This window comes from Trypanosoma conorhini (assembly GCF_003719485.1).
Source record: "Trypanosoma conorhini strain 025E chromosome Unknown Tco_14.4_contig_00103, whole genome shotgun sequence".
NCBI classification, from domain to species: Eukaryota; Euglenozoa; class Kinetoplastea; order Trypanosomatida; family Trypanosomatidae; genus Trypanosoma; species Trypanosoma conorhini.
The window spans coordinates 9,057-34,473 of NW_021704189.1; the positions used below are offsets into that span (position 1 = coordinate 9,057).

Here is a 25,417-nt window from a genome sequence, read left to right on the forward strand (position 1 = left end):
TGCTGACCTCCTTCTTGGGCTGCTGGCGACAGCGGCGGCGAAGATGAGCGTCGCCCCCACCCACCTTTTTTCGCCTCCTCGCAGGTGACACACGTCTCCGTCTACGCCGTTTTTTTTTCTTTGGAAGTGTGTGTGTGTTGTGTGGAACGTACGAAATTTTACTTCCTTTTTTTTTTTTTCTTTTTTCTTCCCGGAGGGCGGCTCCCTTTGAGTTTGCTGCGACTCTCACACCGCTTCTTCTTTTCGCAAGAGGTGGCTGGGGATGCCGTGCCGCGGTGCGTCATTGCGGGACATTTCCCCGTGTTTCTTTTTTTTTAAATGCCTTTATTTTACTTTATTTTTTTTTACTAGCCCCTTTTCTTTTTTGCGGCCTTGTAGCTCACGTGGGCGTCGAACACGCACGCAGGCACGCGCGTCGAGGAAGAGGAGTGGCGGGGGAGATGAGTTTCGGCTTGAACACCGACTCTTTTTTGCGCTTGGCGAGCGACACGGTCCGACATGACCTGCGGACGATGCTGCACTGGGACCCGGTGGGCAACAGGGTGCACTGCGCCATGCGGGATGCCTTCTTCCTCGTCATCGATACCCCCAAGTTCTTCACGTACACGCACAGCTCGTACGGCGCGATGCGGCGGTACATTCGCCAGGCACGCATTAACAAGGGCAAGGTGAATCCGGAGGACTTCCGCGACGTAGACACCAACGTCCTCCGGGAGTCGCTCATCCGCTACGCCCAATGGAAAGGACCACTGCAGAAGATTGACTTTCGCTGGTTCTACTGGATGTACGCGCTCATGATCGGGTACGTCTTGTGGCAGGGGCTTGTGCTCCAGAAGATGCTGGACGAGAAGCTGGAGCGCTCTGACATGTCGTTAGATGAGCGTCGCAGAATGTTCGACGATGAGTATGAAGAGGATGTGCGGCCCCGCTAAGGCGCGGGGGAGGCGAGCATGTCTGCAGGCCTTTGAGGATGGATGGATTCCGTAGTTATCGGCGACGGTGACGGTGGTGGTGGTGATGACGTGCCACCTTTCTTCCTTTTTTTTTCTTTCTCTCTCTCTCTCTGTGCGAGTGGGCGTGGAGAGGGTTGCCCCTGCGATGGCTTGAGTGCATGGTGGCGCCTGCCCCCCACGGCACTGCCGCGACGCCTGTCCGCTTTTCTTCCCCGTAGTTGAAGGAGCAGGCAAAATAAAAGGAAAAAGAGAGAAAAAAAACGGGAAAACGGAGGGGGAAAGGGCAGTTCCCATAGCTTGACCTTCGTTGCTTGCGATGCATGCCGCCCCGACGCTGCTGCCCAAGAAGGACAAGTATGAACTCTTGCGGGCGAAGTACGACTGGAGCTCGCCCTTCCCACCGCGGGGCTACCAGTTCGGCGTTGGGCGGGGCGCCAAGCCGTTCTCCACGTCCGCGGAGTTGAGTTCTGCCGTCGGCGCCACCGCCGCCCCGTTTTTGCTCTCGACACCCGAGACAAGTGGACTGCTGGATGCGTTAGATCGCCTCGAGGACAGGCGACAGAAGCGCCGACGGGAGGATGCGAAGGGCGGGACTCCCCGCCGTGCGGCCGCCACGGCGCACGAGGCCGCGAAGCCGAAGGCGCTGCTCTCCATGGACGACCTCGCCACGGTTGGCAGCGGTGTGGCGGGGCAGTCGCTGGTGAAGCGAAAGGCACGCACGGAGGACATGGACGTGGTGGACGACCACGCATTTGCGGACGAGACGTCGGTGGTGACGGCGGGGGACTTGCTTCGCAGCCAGGCTTTCACCACCCATCAAACGCTGGAAAACATTCTTGGAATGGGCTCACCAACGGAGCAAACGACGTGGATTACGCACTCGCGTGCATTTCGTGAGATGGGGATGGCAAAAAAGGCACATCAGACGCTAGTAGAGGGTTGTAGACTTACTGGAGCCAAAGGGCCATTTATCTGGAAGGAGCGGTTGGAGTACACGAAGGACCCGGCAGCGCAGCGACAGCTCCTTGAAGAGGCCGTAGCTGCCTGTTCCGGGTGTGAGGAGTTGTGGTTGCTGTTACTAGAGCATGAACCTCCCCACGAGCAACTGCACTGGCTGCAGCAGGCCGTCATGGTGTGCCCCTCAAGTGAGAAGCTCTGGCTCCGCGTCCTGCGGCACATTCCTGCGCCACGGGATCAAAAGAAGATTATCCGCAAGGCACTTGAAGTCACCCCACAGCTCCCTTCTCTTTGGGCGATGTTGGCAAGATTAGAGTCCTACGAGACGGGAAAAGCCATGTTTAACGCGGCTGCGGCCGAGCATCTCTCACTCCAGATTATTATTGAGGCAGCCAAGTTTGAGGAATTTCACTTGCATGCACGCGTGAGGGATGGAGATGGGACGCGAGAAGAGGGTTTGCAAGGGTTGGGCAATGAACGCATTCAATACTTCGTGCGCCAGGCGGCAGGGCGTTTTCTGAAGGTGGACGAGGAAAAATCACGGCGAGAGTGGCTTGAGGCGGCGCGCGCCTCCGCCTTTGAGCGGTACATCTTGACTTCGGCGTACATGTACTTGCACTTTGTTTCCGACAGGACGGCGGCCGCGCTCTCGGTGCCCGCCACTTGGATCGAGGACCTCATGGCGCTGCTCCCAGGCGCGTGGCAGACGCACGAGACACTCTGCGCCACATGGGCGGCGATGCTCATTCTCCACGAGGCCCGCAGTAAGGCGGCGCAGGGCGGCGCCGGCGTCATGGAAAAGGAGGTTGAGGTCATGACTGCCGCGGTGCGCCTGGCCCCGCCCGTGGCGATTGACGCTGCTCTGTCGGCGCTGGCAAATCACCTCCCTCGTCCCAATGCATTCGTCGTGACGGGCACTACGGCGGAGGAAGTCGAGGAGGAGGAGGAACTTGATCGACCGGGGGCGACGCCCTTGGCCTTGTCGCCGGCAAATGGCGCCACCACTTCGGCCACCGCGGCTTCAGACAGTCTTCCGTTGCCACTGACATGTGTTTTTCTTCCGACGCTGCTGCTAACGCCGTCGCTTGCCACGGTGGAGGTGACTATTCGCGTCGCCAAGGTATTGTACGATCGCAGGCTATATGAGGGAGCCTTGCACGTTCTACAGCTTGGCCTTTGGCGGCACCCCACAATCACCTCCCTCTTTGCAGCCACAGCCAAAGCATTGGTGGCACTTGGCCGTGAGGCGGAAGCCGTGGAGCTGCTCTTGCGAGGCACGGAACTTGTGGCGGCGGATAGCGACATTGTGTGGGTGAAGTTTGCCGTGCACCAGCGCAGTAAGCAGGAGAACATTTTGCCACTCCTTGAGAAGGCCCTGAGCGTGTTTCCCAGGTCCGAAAAGCTCTGGCTGATGCGGTTGGAGGCGGAGGGTGCACGGATGAAGAGGCTGCTGGACGACGCGGCGATGCGAGGCGTCAACACGTCAGCCTTTATCGCTGAGCTGCGTCAAATCTACACGAAAGCCCTTGGACTGGCGCACTGTCGTTTCTCCCCCACCGTGTGGTGTTACGCGGCTGAGCAGCTAGAGTCCACTTTGTTGAGCAATGCCAGTGCCGCCCGGGCCCTGCTGCTCGAGGGCGTTGTCGTGTGCGGGCGACATGAACCGAGTAAGAAGGCGGAAATTCATGCCGCCTTTGGCCTTGCAAGATGCCACGTGGAACGAACGCATGGGGGTCGTGAAACAGCACTGGAAGTTGTGAAGGAAACGTTGCAGCTGCTGCCTAAAAAGAATGGCTCCTTCACTGTTCCTGTGGGAGAGTTGGTGTCGCTCTCCATTGACCTTGAGGCACCTGCAGCGCGGGGTCGTGCGGCGGCACAGGCGGTGCAGCACTGGAAAGTGCGGCATCCCCTAGTGATCAGCTCCATTGCGAAGGTGTACCATGCGGCTGGCAAGTGCGACAAGGCGTTGGATCAGGCAACGAAGGCGGTAAAACTGAGTCAAGGGCGTTGCGGTGATGCCGTGGCCTTGTGGCTGAAGCTTGCCGCCCTGCCTGCGTATAGGCGTCTAGTGAGGTCGCTCATGGGAGTAACTGACGAGGCCGAGTTGGCTAACACGGAGGAGCCCGTGCCTATGAGTCTGCTGTTGCCATGGCTGTGGGGCCAGGTTGCGGCGGACGGCGATGATACCGCGCAAGCGAGTGATGCGGACAGCAGGGAATCTTACACGCCGAAAATTAACAGTGGTCCCCTTTGGGTGCATGTCGCCAAGGTACGGGACCCGAGCAACGTGACTTTGCTCGGGTACAGAGACTCCGTTGAGTCCATGCTGCGGCGGGTGATGGATCTCATTGAGCTGTGAGAAGTCGTACTTCCCTTCCCTGGCGCTTATGCGAACGCCGATGTACTTGGCGGAGCCGCTCTAGGTTTTGCTGTCTCGCGGGGCTGGGGGTTGAAATGGGGGCTTGATCGCCTGTTTTTTTTTTGTCCCCAGTAAATATGTGGCGCTGCCGGGGTGGGTGGTTAACGCTGGAAAAGTGGTAACTTGAGCTTTTTCTCTTTTCCTTTTTTTTTTCTCTTTGGGTGATGCGTGTGCGCGGCCCTGTACTATCACCTTCTGCGTCACGGATGCAGTCTGTGGACTCACGTGCAGATGCATGTGGCGTTGGACGCGCACTCTCTACTTTTTTTTTTTTTCTTCTGTCGTTGTTCTTTTAGGTTGGTGGCGTGCATTAGCTCCCCGCAGGGAAGTCAGATTCGTCAGCTGGATCGGACCGGGCGCAGTGGCTGGTTTTCCCTCTGCCCCGTTAAGGACGAAGTAATAGTAATAATTGTCATCTCTTCATTGGAGTCGACACGCGTCGTGCCGCAGTCGGAGTGGGTGAGGAGGCCGGGGCCCGGCACAGCGAGGATGAGTGAGGTGCCGGAGGAGTTCACGGACTCCGCCGATGAGTGGGAGGCGCCCGTGCAGGCCTGCCCGGCGGAGGACGTCAGGCCGCACCAGGCACAGCAGCTGCTCGAAAAGTTGGACGGCGAGGAGCGTGAGCTGGCGGGGGAGGTGGTACCCGTGGAGTTCTGCCTGCCCGACGGGAGGAGGGTCCGCCGGGAGCATCTCATGGGGCAGACCGTCGCCTACCTCAAGGCGCAGCTGGAGGACATTGACGGCGTGCCGTACGAAGGGACGACCCTCTTCCTTGGGGACCGCCCGCTCCTCGACCCACTGTCCCTGAACGACCTGCCCTTCAAGGGCGGGGAGTGCAATTACGTCACGGTGCGGCTCCCGGAGTAGCAGCGGCACACCCCCCAGTCTGACGCTGCCTCCCCTGACGCCATAGTTTCGTATTATAACTTACTATTGTTATTGCTGCCGTGTTTTGCTTGCTTGGTTGGTTGGTTGGTTGGTTGGTTGGTAGGTGGCGGTGGGGAGGGGTGGGGGGAGTCGTTCCTTTTCCTTCCCCCCTTCTCTCTCTGTTACTCTCCCGTCTCGACGGTACATGCGCATTTGCCTCTGTTTCTTTTGCTGCCTCTCCCCTTTTCACTTGCCCTGCGTGTGTGAGCGTGTATGGGGCGGTGAGCAGTCCTGTCGCCTGCGGTGACGCATGGGAGGGGGAAGCGAGGCAGCAGCGGGGCAGGAGGGAAGGGCGCTCATGTAAAAGTTCGGCGACGTTCGAGGCGGGTGGAGAATAAAACAATAAATGCGCGGAGACTCTGCGGGGGGTGAAAACAGCAGTTAAGACCAACGAAGAAGATGAAGCGAAGAAAAGGAATTTGCTTGTTTGAGCGTATATATCTCTGGGGAAGCGGGGCGAGGAGGGGAAGCTGCGGTTTATTTGGATCGTCTTTTTTTCTCCTCCCCTCACTCTCGCTTACTCTGTCTGTGTCTTTTTCGCTGTGGATGCGCATGTGGCACCTCCCTCATTGCCTCTTCTACACCCGCCTGTGCGTCTTGCGGGTGCTTTCTCCCCCTCTTGGATCTCTCCGCCGCATTGCGGCGGTGCCATGGGGCGCGTGTCGCTCCCTTAATTTCCTCCTTCTGTCTTTTCTTTGGTTGCTCGCGGGGGGCAGCACCGGGGCGGGGGCGTGGTAGCTCGACTGCGGCGTAGTAAAACGGCTCTGTCGCCCGCAGAGGGAAGTTGGCGGCGGCGGCGACGACGATGCTGCGCGTAAAACTTGCGGGGCTGGCCGCGGGCGCCGTCGCGACCCTCGCGCTCTACCACCAGCTCGTCTACGTGCGGGTCATCGACATCCACGCGGCACACGCAAAGCGCCTGGAGGCCGTGGAGCAGGAGCTCCTGCAGGCCTCTCGCGAGGCGTCGCGGCACCTGCACGGCAACGGCGGTGGGCTTGACTGAAGGCGCACATATCTACTTCCAACGTGAAGCCAACATCGACAAGAAGGACAAATACTCCTTTTCTTCCCTTTCGACGTCTTTTTTTTTGTCTTCATCTCCCCTTCTCTGTGGGCCGCCCACCATCGCCGTGCCGGGGAGAGCTGCGGCCCCTGTGCACGTCGTACCTGCCTTGACTTGTGCCTGCCGCTCCCTCTATCTGCCTCCTCCTTGCGGTGAAGGGAAAGACAGGAGAAAAACCACAAGGGAAAACGAGTTTTTTTTTGCGAGTGTCGTGGGGAGCAGAGAGGGGCAGAGTTGGTTCTGGCGGCCCCCCCGGACGCACGGCGAAAGTGCGCACAGCAGCGAAGCGTTAACCAGAGAAGGTCATGACGACTTTGACGGCTGCGGCGCTGCTGCATAACACCGCCACTCGTCTGACGCTAGGGAACACGCCGCTGCACGCCGTCCCGGTGACGGTGGCGCAGCAGCTAAAGCCCCTGCTGGAGTCCAGCACCTCGCTGACTGCCTTTACCGTCCACACACAATTCACGCCCCCGGAGTCCTTGCGGCTCCTGCTGCTCGGAGCCGCACGTTGCCGCAGTCTGCAGCATGTGCGACTGGTGGGGGGCATCAGTGTGCTGCAGTCAAGGATGATGATGTCGGCTTTTATGCAATTTACCTTTGCCCGAAGAAACTCGAGGGCGACCTCGGCGGTGCGGCCCGCCAAGAGCCCTGCAGGGCGCTGTCCGCATACGCCTTTCTCGAAGCGGCCGTCCCCGGCCCCCAATCCACGTCGCAACGCTGCGGTGTGTGAAGCAGACATCCCCCGCGGCGCATGCCGCCCCTGCGGGTACGCCCGACTGCACTCGCATCAACAGCCAAACTCGGAGACCGTGAGGTCGCCCTCACCACGCGGGACCTGGTTGAATGGGGTGCACATGGTACTAGACATGCATCACCTCGATGACGTCGTGGCAGGTTTTTTGCTGAAGGGGCTGGAGCGGTCAGAGCGCATCGTCGGCCTTGACCTCCACATTGCCCCGACCTCACAGGCTGCCGCACGGGTCGCAGGACGTTTGCAGTCGCATGCAAATGCCATTGTTGCTCGTAACGCCCGACGGGTGCGTTACTTGCTGTGCCAGAAGCCCCCAGGCGGGGCTGCTCCGGTGCCAGGGGCACAGAAAAAGGCGCAGGCGCACTTGGATCCGTTCTCGCCACTTCCAGAAGACTTTCCGAGAGCAGAAGATCGAGAGGAAGAGAGGGTGGGGGAAGGAAATGGGAAGGAGGAATGGGGAGGGGCAGCTGCGGCAATGCGACGGGAGCTATCGACGTCCGATTCGAATACGCTTCCACCACATCGCTATACCCCGCCGCGTCTCTTGTCAGGAGCACCGCCTGACCCGCCTCTGCGGCCACTGCAGCCGCACGTGGTGAATGCACGTCTCAGGCTCTTCGGCAGAGATGATGTGGACGCGGGGCACACGCCGCTGCGTGGCGAGCAGGGGGAAAGGAAAGGGGAACGGGAGGCAGCCCAGGCGAATGGGCGCTTCGTGTGCTTCGGGGAGGCGTTGCATACGCAAGAACTGGTCCAGGCGTCAAAGACCCCACTAGATGCAAGGCGGGGGCAGGCGGAGCAAAGAGGAGGTGAGCAGTCTGCATCACCGACGCCGGGAGACCCCTTGGGGGCGACGCAGGCGAGTCCCTCGTTCTCGCGCCACACGCCGTGCTCACCGCCCTCCCCGCGCGGACAGCTGGTGCAACACATTCGATGCCTCCACGGGTGCGTGCGGGACATCAACGGCGTTGTGGTGCGCCACCAGATGGAGAGCCGGGACTCCATACAGAGATTGGTCGCCCAGATGCATGTGTTGGAGGAGCGGTTGACAGAAGGGCTTTCTTCCAAACTAACCGACATTTTGGTGTCCTTGTCGGAAATGGAAAAACAGTTGGAGTGACACCCTTTGCTCACTTTTTTGTTTTGTTTTTCTCCCTCTTCTTCATTTTCAATTTTTTTTTCTTCGCGGTGTTTTTGTCGCGCATCTGTTGCGGCACAGAATCTCACCTTACCATTACAGAGCCTTTTATGTGTTTGCCTTGTTTATTATTTATTTATTTTTTTCTGTTCTCTCTCTTTTTTGTTATACTTTTTTTTGTAATTAAAAACTATTTTACGTGTTTCTGGCTTCGCCTTGGTTGGGGTGCATTGCTGTTGCGTGGGAGGGAGGGAGGGTGCACGAGGATGGTGCAGGGACAACGGAGGCCTTTTTTTTCCTTGTGTGGTGTGTGCGTGTGTGTGTACTTCCCACGTCTTGCCTCTCCCTTTGAAGCAGGCGTGTGCTTTGCACGTGTGTCTGTCTGGGTGTTTCTGACGGGAGGGAGGGAGTTGTGGGTTGTCGCATTTTGCGCCGGTTTCCAGTGCGGCTTCGTAACGGTTCTTTTTTTTCCCCCCTCCCATGCGTGTTTGGGGTTTCTGCTCCTGCGTGAAGGGTTTATCGAGCGGCAGAAGCAGCGGATGCCCCCAGCGGCTGCGGTCGTGGGGCGGAGCGTCACGAGGGCCTTCCGGCACCTTTCCACGCAGGATCTGCACACGCGCCGCGTGGAGGAGGCGTACCGCGTCGTGGTGGAGTGCGTCGCGGCGGTGGACCCGGCGATGCGGCTGTACATGTTCGGCTCCACCGCGGTTTACGGCGTGCACGAAAAAGGCAGTGACGTGGACTTTGTCGCGCTCAGCAAGACGGACGTGGAGGACGGGAAGGGCGAGGACGCCGCGACGCAGGTGGCGAAGGGGCTGCAGGCCGAGTTCCTTGGAAAACTGGCCAGGGTGGTGCGGCAGAGGCACTTCTCGTGGAACGTGGAGGAGGTGCGGCGCACGCGCGTCCCGGTCGTTCGTGTGAAGGACGGGAGCAGCGTGGACTTCGACATCACCGTGAACCGACGCAACGGGGTGCGCAACAGCGCGCTGCTGCGGGCCTACTTTGAGCAGGACCCGCCGTGCCGCTGGCTGAGCATGGGGGTGAAGCGGTGGAGCAAGCGGGCGGGGCTGAACGCCTCCGTGGTTGGCGGCAGCATCACCTCCTACGGGTTCAACTTGATGGTGGTCTACTACCTGCTGCGGCGCGGCGCCCTGCGCTTCATCCCGCCCGCCGCCATAGACGTCGCGCAGGTGCCGCCGGTGCCGCCGTACCTGCCGCTGGAGCCGCCGCGGAACGACGGGGCGGAGCTGGGCGAGCAGGTGCTGGATTTCCTGCAGTTTTACCTACACGAGTTTGACGCGGCCCACCACGTCATCTCGCTGAGCCGCCCGGGCATCACGACGAAGGAGCAGTTGAACTGGACGAAGAACGCGGAGGATCGCGCCCGCATGAACGGCGAGAAGATTAACTACCAGTGGTGCATCGAGGACCCGTACGAGCTGAACCTGAACGTTGGAAGAAATGTGACGCCGCTTAAGCGTGACTTCCTGCGCAGGCACCTGGAGAAGGCGCGGGAGACGGCCCTCCTAACCGCCACCGAATAGCCGGACGGGCGGCCTTTCCCCCCCTCTTTATTCACTGTTACTCACATTTACGTTTGAACGCCTCTGAGGGCCAGCTGCGGCGGCAAAGTCGAACACGCGAACACGCGAGAAAACAAATGAGAGAGGCGACATCAGCGCCAAGAAGAGTCACGGCGTCTCTCCGCAGTTTGGATTCTGCCGTCGGCGGGCGTGTCTGAAGTGTCCCTTCGCCTCTACATCGGGCTTCACTCATTGTTCGTTGTTGTTGCTGTTTTTTTTTTTTTCGTTTTCCTTTTTTTCCTTTTCCCCTGCTCATTGGCGCCGCACTCACCGCCCGGTCAGCGGCGAGAGGGCGGCGGGGGAAGTGCAGCGAGGCGAGGCCCCCCAAGAGCGGCTTACGTGCAGGAAGTCGCCGGTGGTGGAGAAAGAGGGAACGTACTGCAGGGGGCGCCGACGAGGGCAACAACAATAAAATAATAATAACACAGCAGCAGCAGCAGCGGCGGCGGCGGCGGGAACGCATCTAGCATCACTGCGTCGCAACCACAGATGCGGCGCTGGTCTGGCCTTCCACTTGCGCCGTTGTGGGGGCTCGTTGGGCGGCGCGGGGTTTCAGGTGACGATCGCTCCTCCGATAGCAGCGCCTTTCTCAGCGATGACGAGGCCCTCCGCGGGGAGCTCGCCTCCGCGCTGGAGACGGAGGGACACGCGGCCCCGCTGGATGTCATGCAGCAGCACCCGTTAGAAGTCGCGGCGATGGGCGGCAGCACGAGCACCATTTACTTGGAGAAGCTGGCGCGGCCGCCCGCCCGTTTTGACCTCCTCACAAATTCTTTTGTATACAAATGGCAGACGAAGGCGGCATTGGCCCGCAAGGTGTCGGGGCCAATGCGGGAGTGGGCAGCTGAGCTGAAGTATAGAACAGGGGTACATATGGAGCTGGAGCCCACCTTTCCCGGGCGCTTGTCGGAGGACACCGGCGACGGCGGTGAGGGAGGCGCCTACGAGGTGGCCGATGATGTGGACATTACCGTGTACCTCTTTGGATCTGAGCGTGGGATCTTCAACTGCCATAAGTTGATGGAGGCGGCTATACAGCAGGATCCTGTGTATGTGCGCCTAGGTGTTTTTAGACGGGTGCCCAGCTCGAAGGAGGTGGAGTGGCTCATGCTGCGCCGCATCAATCGCGAGATGCGGCCACCCGACATCCCACCCATTTCGCTTAAACTGCCAGGAAAGTGGACACTGCTGTACGAACGCTACAAGGAGGCCGCCGTTCGCACGCTATGGGAGGAGACAGGAATTACCGTTGACCCCAGCAATGTTTTTCCAACGGCGCAGCTGTACCAAACTTCCCCCAAGTACTACTGGCGTGTCCCCGTGCGTTACTTTGTGGCTGAAGTACCACACGACGTGCGCGTGGAGGGGCCGCAGGTGGTGCCGACACAATACATGCGCAACTGGGACGGGCGCCTGCTTCGCCAGTCGCCAGACCCCATTGATCGTGCCTGGGCGCAGCTGGCGGACCCCATCACCGGATGTGCATGGATGAAGGCTCCCATGATTGACGAGCTGCAGAAGCCGCTTCGAGGTGAGAAGTACATGGCCACGCGGTACACGCCGCCGCCGTACTCCAATCTGCAGGAAGTAGTGGGCCTCGGCGATGGCGACCAGGACGTGGGCGCGACGGACACCGATGTACTTCACCCGCCTGCGTAGCAGGCTTCGTCGTTGGCGGGTGGAGGTGGCTGGAAAGGCGTGGAGGGTGATGATGTCGCCGCGGCGCCTGGGTTAGTCGTGCGGTGAGGGAACCGAGGAACACGATAGAGAGAGAAATCAGGCAAACAGACAAAAAAAAACAGAATCGGAGAGAGCAGAGCAACCTCGGCACGGAGAAGGAATGCCGGGGGAGGCGGGAGGCAGATAGCGGCAAGTCGGTTGGGTGCGTGAGGCCGGAGCTCTGGGTTACCGCGTCTATCCCAGCGGCCGCAAGGAAGGAAGGGAGTGGGAGAGCCGGAGAGAAACAAACGGAAGACGAGAAGTGAGGACTAAACAGAGAGAGAGAGAAAGAAAGGAGGAGAGGCAGGAGGTAGCTGAGGGACGTTGATGTGTGTGCCTTTCCGTTAACGAATGCGGCGGGCCGTGTGGGCCCCCTTCCATCAGCGGCGTCCCCCGCGGCCTCCGGGCGCCGTTGGCCCGCCTCCTTTTCGGTTGTCGTGCGCCGCGCTTGCAGCCCGCGTGTGCGTGTGGGATCGAGGGGGAGAGTGGCGAGCGGGCCTCTCCTTCACGTGCTGCAGGGTTGAGAGGCCAAACAAATACCTCCGCACCTACCCGCCTCATATTTGTTTGTTTGTTTGTTTTTTTCCTCGTCGTTCTTCACACGACCGCCGTTACACAACTACTCGCGCGCAGGTGACGAAAAAAAAAGAAAGAAAAAAGTGGGAAATGCCGCCACCGAGGCGAAGGGGGCCACGTGGCGGTGCCGGCGGCACAAAGCGCGGCGTGGACTTTGAGGCGTTTTACGCCAGAGCTTACGGCACACGGTGGCCGGCGCTCCGGAAGGCGTTGACTGCGCCGCCGCCACCGAAGGTGGCGCTGTGGAACCGCTTTTGCCAGTTGCCATTCGAGGAGGTGATGGCCAACATGACGCGCGTCGACGACGCCTCGCTGCTGCAGGTGTTTCGGAGCCACGGCGCGTGTGAGGTGGCGCCCCCCGTCAGTGACGAGTTCAACGTGAAGGCGTACTACCTGCTTGACTACGCCTCGGCGCTGGTGGTGGAGCAGCTGGGGGTCAATGCGTTTGATCACGTCCTGGACATGTGCGCCGCCCCCGGCGGGGGTTCGATTGGAATTGCGCAGTTCCTCTCCGCCGACGGGACACTGACGGCAAACGAGCCGCAGCAGGAGCGCTGCGCCCGGCTGCGGCGCAGCATTCGGGAGTACGTTCCGTCAAATTACGTGCCCGTGACGATCACCCAACGCAGTGCCGAGACGTGGCATGCGCCGTCGACGTACCACCGCGTGCTCGTTGACGCCCCGTGTAGCGCTGAGCGGCGTCTCCTGCAGCACGCCGGCGCCGCCCCCGTCAGTTCCAAAGCCTGGACGGAACAGGCCTCGACGGAGCTGCACCGCCGACAGTGCGCGATGCTGCTGCGGGCCGTAGAGACCTGCCGCCCGGGCGGCCGTGTAGTGTACACCACCTGCTCCATTTCCCCGCTGGAGAATGACGAGGTCGTGGGGGACGTGCTGCGGCGAACCCGCTGCCAGGTGGAGGTGCAGGCGCCAACGCTGCGCAACGTGGGCGAGAAGACGCGCTACGGCCACGTTGTCCTCCCGGACACCGCCGGGGGGTTGGGCCCAATGTTTTGCTGCGTGATCCACAAAGTGTCTGACAGGCGGGAGGAAGGCGGCAGCGAAGACGACGAGGAAGACGACGACGAGGGTGATAAAAACAAAGATTAACAGCACCGCATCGAGGCATGCAAGCACGAGTAAAAGTCAGGGACAAGAATTAACCCACGCACCTGCACGGGTGGAGGGTGTTTCTCCCGCTTCTTTGCTTTGCTTTTCTTTGCTCCCGCGCCCCATTTCTGCGAGGGAGTGGGACAAAGTGCTGCAGGCTGAGGTTTTGTAACGTCTTCCGGTGGCTGCATACACCCTATTGTTTTGCCTTTTTTTTTGTTTCTGGTTCCTCGCCGTTTCTCTGCTCTTTATTGCATACTTGCAGCAGGAGGCTGGGAGCTCGCATCCCCAAATTGCCGCCCTCCCTAGCGCCCACCTCGTGCCGGTGCTGCTGCCACGTTTGAGAGCTTTGCGCCATTCATGACGAGGGGCGGGCGCGCCGGCTGTGCATGAGGCGTTGGTCACCGTGGCGGCGCGTGACGGCGGCGGCGGCACTCACCCACCGCTGGCAGCTTCTCACAGGCGGCGTCCCCGAGAGCCGCGGCAGAGCTGTTGGGCTGCACGACGCTGCGAAGTATCAAATTCCGCTCAGGCGTGCCTTGCACCTCGTCGAAAAGGGACGACGGATGAGCGCAGTTGCCGCGGAGGGGGCAAAGAACGGGGATGAGGCCGTCTGCAGCGACGGTGCGGAGGCGCTGCTTCACGAGGATGCCGCACGCTACGCGGCCTACCACTGCCACCACATGCTGACCTCATTTCGTGTGGAGCGGCGGCGGTGGACAGAGTCAAACGCGCTGTCCTTTGACGACCTCTCACGCGTGATGGAGTACGTGTTCTTTGCCGCCCTCCTGCTGCACCTCACCGCCCTCTTTGAGACGGCGGACAAGTATTGCGAGGCGCTGATTGACGTTGCCGTGTCCTGCACAATATTTCTCTCAAAGGGCGCCGACCGACTAAACCGTACCGATGTGCTTCTTCGTGGACGTGCGGGGGCGAAGGCGGGGTCCGCGCCCAACCGGGCGAGCGCAGAGGCGAGAGTCGACCCATGGAACTCTCTACACTGGGCAGTGCTTCACTTTACAAGCGGTATCTGCGGCTGGGGGCTTCTGGACCACACAGAGCCCTTGTTTGACATGCAGCGTACCATGAAGCCATACGCTGCGATGCTGCGAACATTTGCCAGAGTCACCCGTGAGTGTCTTGCAGGGGCGCATCTGTCGGCAGCAGATCTAACCTTCTTGTCGTGCCTGGCCACAACAGAAGGGGCCGCAAAGTGGCTCGGCGCCGCAGCCGACCCTGCGTCCTCCCCTGCGAATACCGCCACTTCTGCTGAGAAGCATCCTGTGGAAGAAGCGCTGCAATTTTCCCAGCAGCGCCGCTTGCAGCTTTTGCCACTTGTATGGATGGCTTTACTGAGTCGCCACTCTGCCCTAGTTGGGACGCCGCACAGTTTCCACCCTGCGCGGCATGCCCTGCTACATGTGCTGCCACTTTTTCAAAAAGAGGCGGAGGCGGACGCGGCGCTGAGGCTCAGTATGCAGTGCTCTTTCTTTCCATCATCGTCCCTAAAGGCGAGCTCCGTGGAGATGGGTGTCGTGCTCGCTCAACTGGAGCGCCACGGGGTGTTCTCCTCGCCGGGGTGCATGAACGGCGAGATACTGCACGCGTGGATGTGCACGCAGGCCCCGGAGGAATCGGCACCAACTGTGAAGACTGCCCGTGGGGCGTACATGGCGTTTCGTAGCATTCCACTTTGCGCGCTTCAGGTGGTGGGGGCAGCATACACCGCCACAAGCGACGGTGAGGCCTTTGTGCATGAACTCCTCTTTCGTGCCTTGACGCAGTGGCCATTTTACCTCTCAGAGAGGACAATGCCTGAGTGGGAGATTGAGCAGCTTGTGCTCTCCGCGCAGCACGTGACCTCATTGTTTGAGGCCATAAAGCAGCGTGAGAGGGATCAGCGGAGAGCGGGGGCCGCCGTAGTTGTTGTCGAGGCGACGCTTCGCGCCTTCGCCGTGCGCGTGGCAGTCATTTGCACGAACGGCACCTCGGTGAAGGGCACGACGCTGCCCAAGCTAGCGGAGTTTGATCGCCTCCTCAACCGTGTGCTGCGGGGAGGGGTGGGGGGACATATGGGGGGCTGTGTGCCTGAAGTGTACGATAAAAACCGGCACCTGTGGCTTTGCGGCACGCAGCGGGGCGGGTCCTGCGGGACGGCATGAGTCTTTCTGCCTCCCTCTTTCTCACTCTCCGGGGGTTTGTCGTTCTTGCCGTATATAATTTCCTTCTCAGAGTGGTGTGGGGGCACACAACCAATTGTTTCCCTCCCCCCCCCTTTCCCTCCCTCCATCTCCCTTATTCTTTGCCTTTGAGATGCTTGCTTCTTGAGAAAGTGACAGTTTTCTTTCTTATCTGTCCTTCCCCATCCCTCTTTCTTTCTCCCTTGCGCTTCCCCTTGCTCTCTTGCTCCAGGTGAGGAACGCCCACTCCGGCCCTTGCAGGGTTCCCAAGCGAGACAGAAGGGACGAGGAGGAGTGCGCGGCGCGCATGTACGCCCGGGCGCAGGCACCGGCCGCAGCGCGGCAGTCTGCAGGGTTTGGCGAACACAACTTCTCGCACGGCCCCGAAAAGATGCCGGCGCCACTGTCAGACGCCAGTGGGAACCGAGAGCGGGAGGCGGAGGTAGAGCGGCTACATCAGTTAGTTGGAGCGGCGGCGGAGCTCGTCTTTAAACACCGCCTGGTCATCCATCGCATGAACTGCGGCCCGGTTCATTCCGGAAAGGAGCATCGACCCCTGTCCACGTCTGGGAGTAGGGGGGATGCCTGCAATGCTGCGCTACAGCAGCTGGTGGATCTGGAGGATAATTTGTCGCAGGAAACGAGTCGTTGTATTCGTTCCTCTAACGTGACGGCTCTGCACTTCCTCAACGAGAAGCAGTACTCACGTGCGCTGCAGATTCTACTTAGAACGGAGGCCATGACTCAGAAAGGGGCCGGAAAGTGGTTCTCTTTCTTCAACCCAGCGGAGTCCATTGAGCTGGATGTTAGGGACTTTGTTCAGTCGGCAGAGGACCGCCGCGGCGCGGAGGAGGCGTGTGTCCAGGAGATGTTTGTTCCATTCTTCACCAAGCGCCATGAGAAGATGCGGCAGCTTGCCTTCGCTGTGATCAACAATAACATTGGCTTGTACCACTTCAAGCTCGCGGAGTACGAGCTGGCGGTGCGGCGCATGTCCCGTGCGCTTCACTTAGAGGAGGTGTTGGGGGTGGAAACCATTGGGGTGACGTACTTTAACCTCGCCCAGGCGCAGTATGAATGTGGTAGCTTGGAGGAAGCCTTGATAGCCATCTCGCTCGCGGAGGAGGCGATTGAGAGGCGCATCTACGAATCCGAGACCCAAATGAATAATCTCCGCCGTATTGCCACGCACGGCGGCGGCGGCGCCAGCGTTGTTCCAGGGCTAGAGCGACGAAGACTCGACGTGCACATTGGCTGGCGCGAGGGTGTGTGTTTGCTCTCGCGTGTGCTGGAGACCCACGGAAGGTGGCTGCAGAGTAGTACCGCCTACAAGGCCGCCATACATTGTTTTGAGCAGAGCGATAGGTGGCTGTCATCGGTGCAGCGGCTGAGCGCGGAGGAGAACACCTGGCGGCAGGAGCTGCGGCAGCGCATACAGGAGTGCAAGCGTGCGCGGCGGCACAGCTGCTGCTTTCCCAAGTCCGACGCCCCCTGCTCCTCCGCGCCCCCTGGCGGGACTGCGCCCCCGCCGCGTAGCATAATCGTCACCACGACGCTTCCACGCACGATCGAGATTGCAACCTGCGTGACACCGTTTGATAACCCCAGAAGAGGGAATGAGGAGGAGGCGCAGGAGGGAGTAGCAGGCGTCGACCCGTCTCACTCACAGAGGCGGCGGCGGTGGCAGCAGCAGCAGCAGCAGCAGCAAAAGAGGCAAAAGGGAAGGCGGGGAAAGTCTGCGCACAGGGATGTGTACGAGCTCGCGGCCGCCACTCCTACGGCTGCCGCTGCGGGACCACGTCGGCGCCGCAGCGTGCCGCACCGCCCGGCGTGGGACGCGGACACAAATGCTGTCCACCGGGACGCAGCGCGACTCCGCACGGCGACCCCGGCGACAAGTTCCGCGACGCACACGAATTCGGAGGCTAGGACGACCTCACGGGTAACCTCCGCTGCAGGCACACCGCTTTCACGGGGACCCAAAAAAAGGCGAGGGACCTCAGCAAGGCCGACGTTATCGAGCGAGATGGAGCTGACCGCGTCAGCTGTACGGAAGAGGCAAGCACCAACCCCAGTGGCGGCGCGCGCGCCGCCGCGCAGGCCGCACTTTGCTCGCCACGACGTGCCACGGCGTGCCTGGGAGGCAAACAACGGCGATGAATTATCGTCACTGACGACGTCGTCCGCGTCGGCAACGAAGTTGTGCGTCCCGTCGCTGGGGAGGTGCATACACGTCCTGCAGGCCTTTGCCCGGGCACGGCTCTCATTGCTTGAGAAGGAGTGGAGGAGGCCTCCCGCTGGAACGGGATTCGTCTCGCCCCAAAGTAGTTCCTATTTCCCTTCTTCGTCCTTGTCTCCCTCCACATCCTGTGGTGAGGAGGTTTTCAGCACTGACGGCACACGGAGCCGTGCGAAAACGGGTGGTTCCTTCTTGACGAATGGCGGGCCTTCCCTGAAGGCGGCGTCGGTCTATGGCACGACGCCTCAAAATGCGTGTGTGGTCCTTCTGGCCTTCTTGGCGGCCCGGCGTTCAGCGTCGCTTGCGTGTCAGCGACGCACGGAGCAACGCTACAATAGCCTTATGGAGAGGGTTCTGCGGCAATACACCGCTGCTGCTGCGCCCCCGCCTGCGACTGTGATGAAGCAGATGCTGCGTGATTCGGCACGGAACCGAACATGGGCGGAGGCGCAGCCGCAGGGCACGAACGGGAGGCACGCGGACCCTCCCCCGCCACCGGCGGCGAGTCCCCCGAAGTGGAACGGTGAGGCGCCTCACGGAGGCGGGGAAAGCGTGGCCTCCAGCGAGGGGAACACGTGTGACGCGCACCTCGCAGAGGACAGGTTTCGTCGCAGGTATAACTCGCTTCTGCGCATGCTTCCGCGTGCGAGCGAGCAAGCCAGCACTTCGCTCGATGCCGCCACGGCAAGCAATCACTTCAATGGGGATTCAGCGTCGGTAAACACGCGCAGTACAGGGCCCCACGGTTACTCAAGCGGTTCTGCCACGCCTCCCATGTCGGAAGATTCAGGCAGTCGTAACAGTGGGGTGGAGGACTTTTCCACGTCCTCACGACGCGCACGACGATGGTCCGACCTCTCCAGCACGCCGCTCTCGGAAGCAGGTTCACAGCAAGTGAACCGCCGCCCTCGTGTTGATTCTCAGCCACATGATGAGAATCTGGGGACTGCGAGCTGCGGCGACGTAGAAGTGCCAACCGCAAGTGCCATCGGAAACGGTATCCACAATGGGCTTCCACCGCGTCACCCCACGATTCAGCGACTGCCGTTTTCATCATGGGAGGATGTCAACGGCATTGCTTATACCACGGCAGGCATCCTTCGGCAACGGCTACTGAGGGAGGAGGCCGCCGTTATGATCCAAGTGGCCTGGCGCACTTGGAGAGAACGGCGACGAGTGGAGACGGTGCGAAAATTAAGGTATAGATAGCCACAGATAATTGCAGCTGAATCTGCATTCAAGTGACCCATTTGAGGAGACTACATTAGGAGTCTGCCCGGGTGATTGAGGGGAAGGTGGCTTTGCTTCTTACGGTGCATGGTAGAACACCTTTGGAAGATGGGAGTGGAGGGGGAAAAGGAAGGATGCAGCGGCTATCCTAATGACGAAAACGGCTGCGGTGGTGTTGTGCCCTTGCGCCACTTATCGCACCCAATTGGCCACACACGCGTAATATACATATACACATATGCACATTTATGGTTTGTATGGTTCCTGGACTACGATGGCAATATAGAAATGAAGTATTTCTCCCCCACAGCTCTTCCTTTTTTAGTTCTACAACAGTGATGTTGTGTGTGTGTGTTTTTTGTGTATCATGTTGTATGATACAATCTTTTTACTTTTTTTTCCTGCGCGCGCGTGTGTGTGTGCCCGCACTCTCGATCTCCCTGTCTTTAGGGGGGGCAGGAGTGGTGCACCTGTCCGCGTACGCGGACATCCATATGCCTTTGCCATTTCATTCCTCTTCCTTCTCCCCCCCTTCCACTGTTGTTCGAAACGCTTTCCCGTCGCTGTCTGTCGCATGACGTTTTTTTTTTCCGTTTTCGTGTGTGTGTGTGTGTGAAGGAAGTGCAACAGCAACAGGGCGGAGGATGGGGGGAGGGTGGCGGCGTACGCATGGGCTCGAGTATAGAAATCTCTGGAAGGGGTCCGCGGCCAGATGAGGCGAAGTAGGCGGACGAGTGTCTTGTTTGCCTCCGCCTGCTTCTTACGACTTGATATTTCTCCCCAGGGATGCCGCGTTGGAAGGCGGCGCAAACGCATCCTTTTTTTTTCCTTTAATTTCCTCCTTCTCCCCCTTTTTTTCTTTCTTTTCTCTCTCGCTCCTTTTCACCATAGCCTTTGATGCCCTCCACGCGAAGGGATTTGGCGGTTGCGCCCCCCCCCCTCTCTACTACATACTGTCACTTTGCGTCTTCAAGTCGAGAGCCTAGCTATCACCAATTGAGTTGTGTGCGCGGATTGTTTTACATCGAGGTGGGGCAGCGACTTGCTAGGTCTCGTTTGTACCAACCTGTGTTCTTTTAACCTCCTTTCACCGTAGGGAGAATCGACAGGGACTTTTTGCCCGGTCTGCATGTTCTGCCCGCGCGGGCTATGCATTGTGCATATACATCTGGGCCTACAGTCGCAGGGACGCGTGAGGAACGTATTCCTCTTGCGCTTTCGACATCGTTGGGGACGGCTGTGTTGCTGTGTCGCCTCTCTGAGGGCGACGGACGCGTTGGACTTGACAGCACGCGCCAAACTTTGCGGGTGTGAGAGTGCGGCGCAGGCCTCAAAGTGGATAAAGATGCTTTGCCGCTTCGACGAAGCAGCAGTATAGGCGGGATAACTTTGGGTACCTCTCTCACTCTGCTTGTGCATTCCTGCTTTGCCTGCACATTTGAACAATCCTGCATTTGCAGTGGATGATCCTGTCGGGTCGTGGCCCCTTCCACCAGTGAGGCGTGTGGGGCAGTGGGACATCTGCATGCGTCCCTTTTTTTGTTCGGCCTCAGGTCTCTGTTCCCTGCTTCATGCAGTTGCTATTTTTATTTTGGGGCCTCCCTTATTTTTTTTCCTCGATTTTTTTTTTTTATTGGCGCGTCACTCCCTTCTGTTTTTTCTTTTTCTTCCACCGTCTGTCGCTTGCATTTGGCGTCGCAGGGCGAGCCCCTGAAAACGGGGGCGCACACATTCTTCACAGGCAACCGCACCGTCCCAACGCCGTGGAAGCCGGCTACGCCGGTTCCTCACTTTTTTTCTTTGTTTTTTTTTTATTGTGTTGGCGCTGCATGGCGGTGGCTGCCGTGTCGCCGCGTGGAGTGGCATCCGTCCAACCGACGCGGCAGCCACCGCCAGTGGTCATCGTCGTGGGCCACGACATCGATGCCTCCGCCATGCCCCTCACGTACGAGCGAAACCGGTTTGTGACAGACATGCTGCGTCACTATGCCTGCCCCGCCTTCGTTCGGAAGGAAGGCGGCGGTGCAGCGGACGCGGCCTCCAGTGACGTGTTTGAGTGGGTGGGCGAGCCCCTTCCGGTGGTTGGGGTGGCGGAGATGACTGCATTTCATGACGAGGCGTACGTACGATATCTGGCGCTTCGCGAGACCTTGTCGGAGGTGGATGAGCGGGCATCGTGTGTGAAGCGTTCAAGGGCGGGGGACATTCAACCCCCCGTTTCAAGAAAAGCCTTTGCGCAGCTGCGACCCCCACCGCGTCTTCTGCCCGACCTCGTGCCGATTCCGACGGATGAGGCATATGGCCTTACCGGCGACAACACGCCTTTTGTAGGCATGTGGAGAACTATTCAAACCACCGTCTCAGGCACCCTCTTAGCTGCCCGTTTGCTGGCTTGCTCCGGCCGCTTTGCCGCGATTCACTGGTTTGGTGGAAGGCATCATGCCAAGCGGCGTACTGCGGGGGGATTTTGCTTTGTAAATGATGTGGTTCTTGGGGTTCTGGAGCTGCAAAAGTCACTTCATCCTGCCGCGAATCGCATCCTTGTGGTGGACCTAGATGCACATCACGGCGACGGCACACAGGCGGCCTTTTTGCACGATAGTTCCGTCTTGACCCTGTCCATGCACGCACACGGAGTTGGGATCTTTCCTGGAACGGGCGGAATCGAGGAGATTGGTGCCGGGCTGGGGCGTGGCTTCGTGATGAACATTCCATTGCCAGCCGGTGCCACAGATATTCTTGCCGTGCCTCTGGTGCATCGAGCTATTCATTTCGCGCTTAGAAAGCTGGGTGAAAGTCTGGGTGCGATTGTCATTGTCTGTGGCGCAGACGCCCTCAGTGGAGATCCGCTGGGCGCCCTCAATCTCACACTTGGCGGGATGCAAAGCGTCGTCCGGTTGCTGCTCCAGGAGGCGGCCCACCGCTCCCTCAAGGTTCTTCTTCTTGGCGCAGGCGGCTACGTGGATGCGAGCTGCGCCCGTCTTGCGGGGGCAATCACGAGGGATGTGCTCAGCTGTGCGGCGGCGCTGCGCCTGGGCAAGACAGAGTACTTTGGGGACTCGGCCAATCTGTCGACTAATCTCAGCGTGGCCGTCCCGGATGATTGTGAGCACTTCACTCGGTACGGGCCGTCGTTCCTCATGCATGGCCTTCCACCGGCTCAGGTACGCAAGGTACAACAGATGCCGTATGACTCCCCTATGTTTCTGCGGATGCGGCGGGCGGCAGAAAAGAAGGCCTTGCGGCATCGCATAAAGGGAGAGGAGGACGGGGAAGAAGAGAGCAGCGATGATGATGAGGATGATGACGATGCTGACGAGGACGAGGAGGAAGAGGAAGACGAGGAGGAGGGCGATGAGGAAGAGGAGGAAGAGGAAGGCGAGGAGGACGAGGAAGAAGAGGAAGGGGAAGAAGAAGTATAGATGCGCCTGTACTTACATCCCATTCTCTCGGTCTTTGCTGATCTCTTGCTCTGTGGCTGCGTCGTTTGTAACCCATGCTTTTCTGCAATGGTTACGTGGGAGGTTGACAGGGAACCCAGAGGTTGTCTTACAACTGACTCCGGAGACGGGGAAGTGTCACACCTTGTTCTTGTTGTTGTCGTTGCTGCCGCCGCGATGGTGGTGGTTTCCACGCGCACTGCTGCAGGCCTTGCAAATTGTCTGTCTTCTTCTTGCTTTTCGCTCTGGTACACCGATTTTTTGTCCCTACTCCTTCTTGCTTTCTGTTCCTTCCTCCGCATGTGTGCGTGTGTGTGTGAAGCTCGCATGCTGGGTGCGTGGGCGAAGGAGGCCGGGGTTTTATCTGTGCTTCGAGGAATGACCGTCCGGGTTGGTGTTTCGTTTGACCTACTGGGCACCTTGGTGGAGGTGTACCCGTCCTCGGGGCATCAGTACGCCGTTGACATCCGTCGCTTTCTTTCGAAGAAAGGGGTGGAGTTTCCGCCAATCGACGTGGAAAAAATGGAGGAAGCCTCCACTAAGTGTTTGAAGGAAGAACTTCAAAGGGACCGTGCGATGTGGGAGGCCCAAAAATTGGGGGCCGGAAAAGAGATGCCCATTGGCGGTCTGACGAAGGCGTCTGTGTTTGACTTTTGGGGCCGTGTTGTCGATGCCACACTCGCCTCTGACGGAGACTCCTACAACAATGACGAGAAAGTAATGGCCATCATACGGCAGGCGCGGAATACGCCGGAGTGGACCGAGTTTCTTGAGGATGTGGTGCAGCGCTTTGCCACGCCGGAGCCGTACGGTTGGCTCCCTGAGGCGCTTCCAACGCTGAAGGCGCTGAAGCAGTGGCGGGAAACGCAGCTTCCCCTCGGCGTTGCATGTGACCCTCCGACCGTGATAACAAACGCCGACTATCGGCTAGTTGATATGATTCGTGAGATGGTGAAGCGTGACGGCGAGGATGCGCTGATTGGCCCTGTGCTTACCGCCGACACGATTGGCGTGGGCAAACCTTCTCCTCGTGGGCTTGAGCTGGCGCGTACGAAGTCGGGCGTCACATCCGCGAGACACTGGATTCATATGGGCGACACCACGGCAGACCGGGTGGCAGCTGAGCGGGCAGGGTGCCATTTTCTCTCCTGCTCTTCCAAGAGAGGCCCGGTGTGGGAGGAGCTGCGACAGAAGCTAGAAGAGATCTGTGGCTCCATTTCGCACGTTTCTTCTATGAACTGATTTGATTTATGCGCTTGTGTATGCGCGCGCGTTTTTTTTTTTTGCAGGCGTAGCGGCAATTCATAAGCGTTTTTTTCTTTTTTTTGTTTTGTTTTTTTTTTTCGGTGTGTGACGTTGTGCGCGTTACTCGAATGGCGTCGGCTGGTCTGCACACCAGCCACCGTCGCGGCACACGCCTCTTCACGCTACGGTGCGGCGCGCACGAAAGACGAAGTATAACTTCTTCCCCGGCGAGAGGGGGGAGGGCGGCCGTGGAGGGGAAACGGGGCACACGCACACACACACACACAGGCACCTTCCACACCACGCAGACATGAGAAGCCAATTTTGCCGCTTGATGCCCTAGAGCAGGAAAACGAAGACGCACGGAGAAAGTGAAATGACAGAAACTAAAGTTATGCGTTTCTTGATGTGTTGGCTTTCTGCGAACTTATTTGGTTGGCTTCGGTTGCCTCATTGGGGCCTTGTCTGCTTCTTCCTCTGGCACCCCTCCTCTCCTTTTTGTTGCTGTTTCTGTGACCGCTGGGCGTGTGGGCGAAGGGAATGATACGGCAGAGTCTCGAGGTGGTGCCCACCGTGCAGCCCAAGTACCGGCTGGCGGAGGACGCACGGCTGGCGGCGGAGAAGTGCCGTCAGGGCGGGCAGCAGCCAGCGGCCGCGGCGGGGACGCGGGTGGAGCGTTACCGCATCGTCAGCTGCGGTGATGCTGTGTCGATTCTGAGCGGCGGCGGCGGCGGCGGCGCGACAGCTGCCGGCTGTGGTGGCGACGGGAGTGAGCAACGAATCGAGAAGACTGGCGCCGGCGTTCGACTTTTCTCGTTGCTGCCGGCACCAGAACTGGACTTTCGCAGGCCGCAAACTCTAGAGGTGCTGGAGGCGCCAAGGAAGAGGTGGAAGCGCGTTCGGCGGACGGTGTACCAGGCGTCACTGCGCCCTTCCACGGCGTCTGGTGAAACTGGCGAGGGCGCCGGGGAGGAGGAGGAGGGTGGGGGCGACGGAATTGCAGAGGGGGACACGGCGCCTCGCTTCAGCTCAACTCCGCTGCCCAAGTATGAGAACATGTCGTGCATCGTCCTTGCACTTCCTGCGGCCACAGAGGGAGAGCAGGTGGCACGGGCAAGACTGCTGGAGGCCCCGCTGCACGCCCTCCGTTACGAACGCACAGACGCCCCTAAAACGGGCCAAGGTATCTCCACTTCGTGGTATTCGGGTGTCGACGTCCGTTCTGTGGGGTTCAAGCGCAACTACATCGACGACGACGAAGGTCCGGAGGAGCGGGACGCGCAGAGCAGTTTCTCTGACGATGCCGCGCCCGAGGCTCGGCGGGACGGCCGGAAGAGGCGTGACGATGAGGCGGGGCAGCGTGTGGGGAAGAAGAGTAGGCCGGACACCAATAACGTGACGGCGACGAGTGTGAACGACGCAGAGGCGGCGCTGGGAGCAAAAGCTGGCCCATACGATGCGCAGCCGGCGAAGGCTGAGGCGGCTTCCGTGACGCTGCTGCCGACATCGGCCCTCCCTCCCGTGGCGGGGGCTGCAAAGGCGGGCGATGCGGTGGACTTCTCGGGGGCAAACGCGGAGGACCTGCAGAGCCTCACCGCTGCGCTTCTGCGGCAGTGGGCTTCCGCTGGAAAAACAGCCATGCCCTTCGCCGAGGTGGCGAAGGTGGTGCTCAAGTCCCACCCAAAGTACACCGAAATGAAGGCGAAACACCAGTCCCCGGAGACCAGGCAGGAGGCGGTGGGGTGGTTTCGCGTCTCACAGTCGGCTGTGCGGTCGCACGTCCTCCACTTGGGATGCACGATAGACAGCGCAAACAACGTGTACCTGTCGCAGCTGTCAGGCAGCTCGCCGCGGTGAAGGACGATGGGAAGAGCACCACCTTGCCAC

The 25,417-nt window shown here is 59.8% G+C and overlaps 12 protein-coding genes across 12 annotated transcripts, besides 17 other annotated features; all 12 read left to right on the forward strand.

Annotated features, from left to right (window-relative positions):
* Positions 1-166: 166 nt before the first annotated feature.
* Positions 167-189: a microsatellite.
* A 251-nt stretch (positions 190-440) lies between these two features.
* On the forward strand, positions 441-932 carry Tco025E_02574 (uncharacterized protein; the record flags this gene model as incomplete). The annotated part of the gene is made up of 1 exon (XM_029369499.1): positions 441-932. One exon carries the CDS (start codon positions 441-443, stop codon positions 930-932), a length of 492 nt encoding a protein of 163 aa, XP_029230397.1.
* A 59-nt stretch (positions 933-991) lies between these two features.
* Positions 992-1,023: a microsatellite.
* Positions 1,024-1,029: 6 nt separating this feature from the next.
* Positions 1,030-1,065: a microsatellite.
* Positions 1,066-1,269: 204 nt separating this feature from the next.
* Positions 1,270-4,269, forward strand: Tco025E_02575 (uncharacterized protein; the record flags this gene model as incomplete). The annotated part of the gene is made up of 1 exon (XM_029369500.1): positions 1,270-4,269. One exon carries the CDS (start codon positions 1,270-1,272, stop codon positions 4,267-4,269), a length of 3,000 nt encoding a protein of 999 aa, XP_029230398.1.
* A 291-nt stretch (positions 4,270-4,560) lies between these two features.
* Positions 4,561-5,196, forward strand: Tco025E_02576 (uncharacterized protein; the record flags this gene model as incomplete). The annotated part of the gene is made up of 1 exon (XM_029369501.1): positions 4,561-5,196. The coding sequence occupies one exon, from the start codon at positions 4,561-4,563 to the stop codon at positions 5,194-5,196; it is 636 nt and encodes a 211-aa protein (XP_029230399.1).
* A 93-nt stretch (positions 5,197-5,289) lies between these two features.
* Positions 5,290-5,318: a microsatellite.
* Positions 5,319-6,624: 1,306 nt separating this feature from the next.
* Positions 6,625-8,193, forward strand: Tco025E_02577 (uncharacterized protein; the record flags this gene model as incomplete). The annotated part of the gene is made up of 1 exon (XM_029369502.1): positions 6,625-8,193. The coding sequence occupies one exon, from the start codon at positions 6,625-6,627 to the stop codon at positions 8,191-8,193; it is 1,569 nt and encodes a 522-aa protein (XP_029230400.1).
* Positions 8,194-8,206: 13 nt separating this feature from the next.
* Positions 8,207-8,257: a microsatellite.
* A 61-nt stretch (positions 8,258-8,318) lies between these two features.
* Positions 8,319-8,332: a microsatellite.
* Positions 8,333-8,390: a microsatellite.
* Positions 8,391-8,511: 121 nt separating this feature from the next.
* Positions 8,512-8,535: a microsatellite.
* Positions 8,536-8,750: 215 nt separating this feature from the next.
* On the forward strand, positions 8,751-9,755 carry Tco025E_02578 (putative poly(A) polymerase; the record flags this gene model as incomplete). The annotated part of the gene is made up of 1 exon (XM_029369503.1): positions 8,751-9,755. The coding sequence occupies one exon, from the start codon at positions 8,751-8,753 to the stop codon at positions 9,753-9,755; it is 1,005 nt and encodes a 334-aa protein (XP_029230401.1).
* Positions 9,756-10,005: 250 nt separating this feature from the next.
* Positions 10,006-10,039: a microsatellite.
* Positions 10,040-10,219: 180 nt separating this feature from the next.
* Positions 10,220-10,266: a microsatellite.
* Positions 10,267-10,283: 17 nt separating this feature from the next.
* Tco025E_02579 (mitochondrial edited mRNA stability factor 1) lies at positions 10,284-11,453 on the forward strand (the record flags this gene model as incomplete). Its single annotated transcript, XM_029369504.1, has 1 exon — positions 10,284-11,453. One exon carries the CDS (start codon positions 10,284-10,286, stop codon positions 11,451-11,453), a length of 1,170 nt encoding a protein of 389 aa, XP_029230402.1.
* Positions 11,454-12,075: 622 nt separating this feature from the next.
* Positions 12,076-12,098: a microsatellite.
* An 81-nt stretch (positions 12,099-12,179) lies between these two features.
* Positions 12,180-13,196, forward strand: Tco025E_02580 (uncharacterized protein; the record flags this gene model as incomplete). Its single annotated transcript, XM_029369505.1, has 1 exon — positions 12,180-13,196. One exon carries the CDS (start codon positions 12,180-12,182, stop codon positions 13,194-13,196), a length of 1,017 nt encoding a protein of 338 aa, XP_029230403.1.
* A 389-nt stretch (positions 13,197-13,585) lies between these two features.
* Positions 13,586-15,358, forward strand: Tco025E_02581 (uncharacterized protein; the record flags this gene model as incomplete). Its single annotated transcript, XM_029369506.1, has 1 exon — positions 13,586-15,358. The coding sequence occupies one exon, from the start codon at positions 13,586-13,588 to the stop codon at positions 15,356-15,358; it is 1,773 nt and encodes a 590-aa protein (XP_029230404.1).
* A 99-nt stretch (positions 15,359-15,457) lies between these two features.
* Positions 15,458-15,492: a microsatellite.
* A 60-nt stretch (positions 15,493-15,552) lies between these two features.
* Positions 15,553-15,593: a microsatellite.
* Positions 15,594-15,683: 90 nt separating this feature from the next.
* Positions 15,684-18,824, forward strand: Tco025E_02582 (uncharacterized protein; the record flags this gene model as incomplete). Its single annotated transcript, XM_029369507.1, has 1 exon — positions 15,684-18,824. The coding sequence occupies one exon, from the start codon at positions 15,684-15,686 to the stop codon at positions 18,822-18,824; it is 3,141 nt and encodes a 1,046-aa protein (XP_029230405.1).
* Positions 18,825-19,443: 619 nt separating this feature from the next.
* Positions 19,444-19,460: a microsatellite.
* A 1,176-nt stretch (positions 19,461-20,636) lies between these two features.
* Positions 20,637-20,661: a microsatellite.
* A 13-nt stretch (positions 20,662-20,674) lies between these two features.
* Tco025E_02583 (putative histone deacetylase) lies at positions 20,675-22,267 on the forward strand (the record flags this gene model as incomplete). The annotated part of the gene is made up of 1 exon (XM_029369508.1): positions 20,675-22,267. The coding sequence occupies one exon, from the start codon at positions 20,675-20,677 to the stop codon at positions 22,265-22,267; it is 1,593 nt and encodes a 530-aa protein (XP_029230406.1).
* Tco025E_02584 (uncharacterized protein) lies at positions 22,268-23,527 on the forward strand (the record flags this gene model as incomplete). The annotated part of the gene is made up of 1 exon (XM_029369509.1): positions 22,268-23,527. One exon carries the CDS (start codon positions 22,268-22,270, stop codon positions 23,525-23,527), a length of 1,260 nt encoding a protein of 419 aa, XP_029230407.1.
* Positions 23,528-23,596: 69 nt separating this feature from the next.
* Positions 23,597-23,629: a microsatellite.
* Positions 23,630-23,795: 166 nt separating this feature from the next.
* Positions 23,796-23,841: a microsatellite.
* A 229-nt stretch (positions 23,842-24,070) lies between these two features.
* Tco025E_02585 (uncharacterized protein) lies at positions 24,071-25,387 on the forward strand (the record flags this gene model as incomplete). The annotated part of the gene is made up of 1 exon (XM_029369510.1): positions 24,071-25,387. The coding sequence occupies one exon, from the start codon at positions 24,071-24,073 to the stop codon at positions 25,385-25,387; it is 1,317 nt and encodes a 438-aa protein (XP_029230408.1).
* Positions 25,388-25,417: the final 30 nt, after the last annotated feature.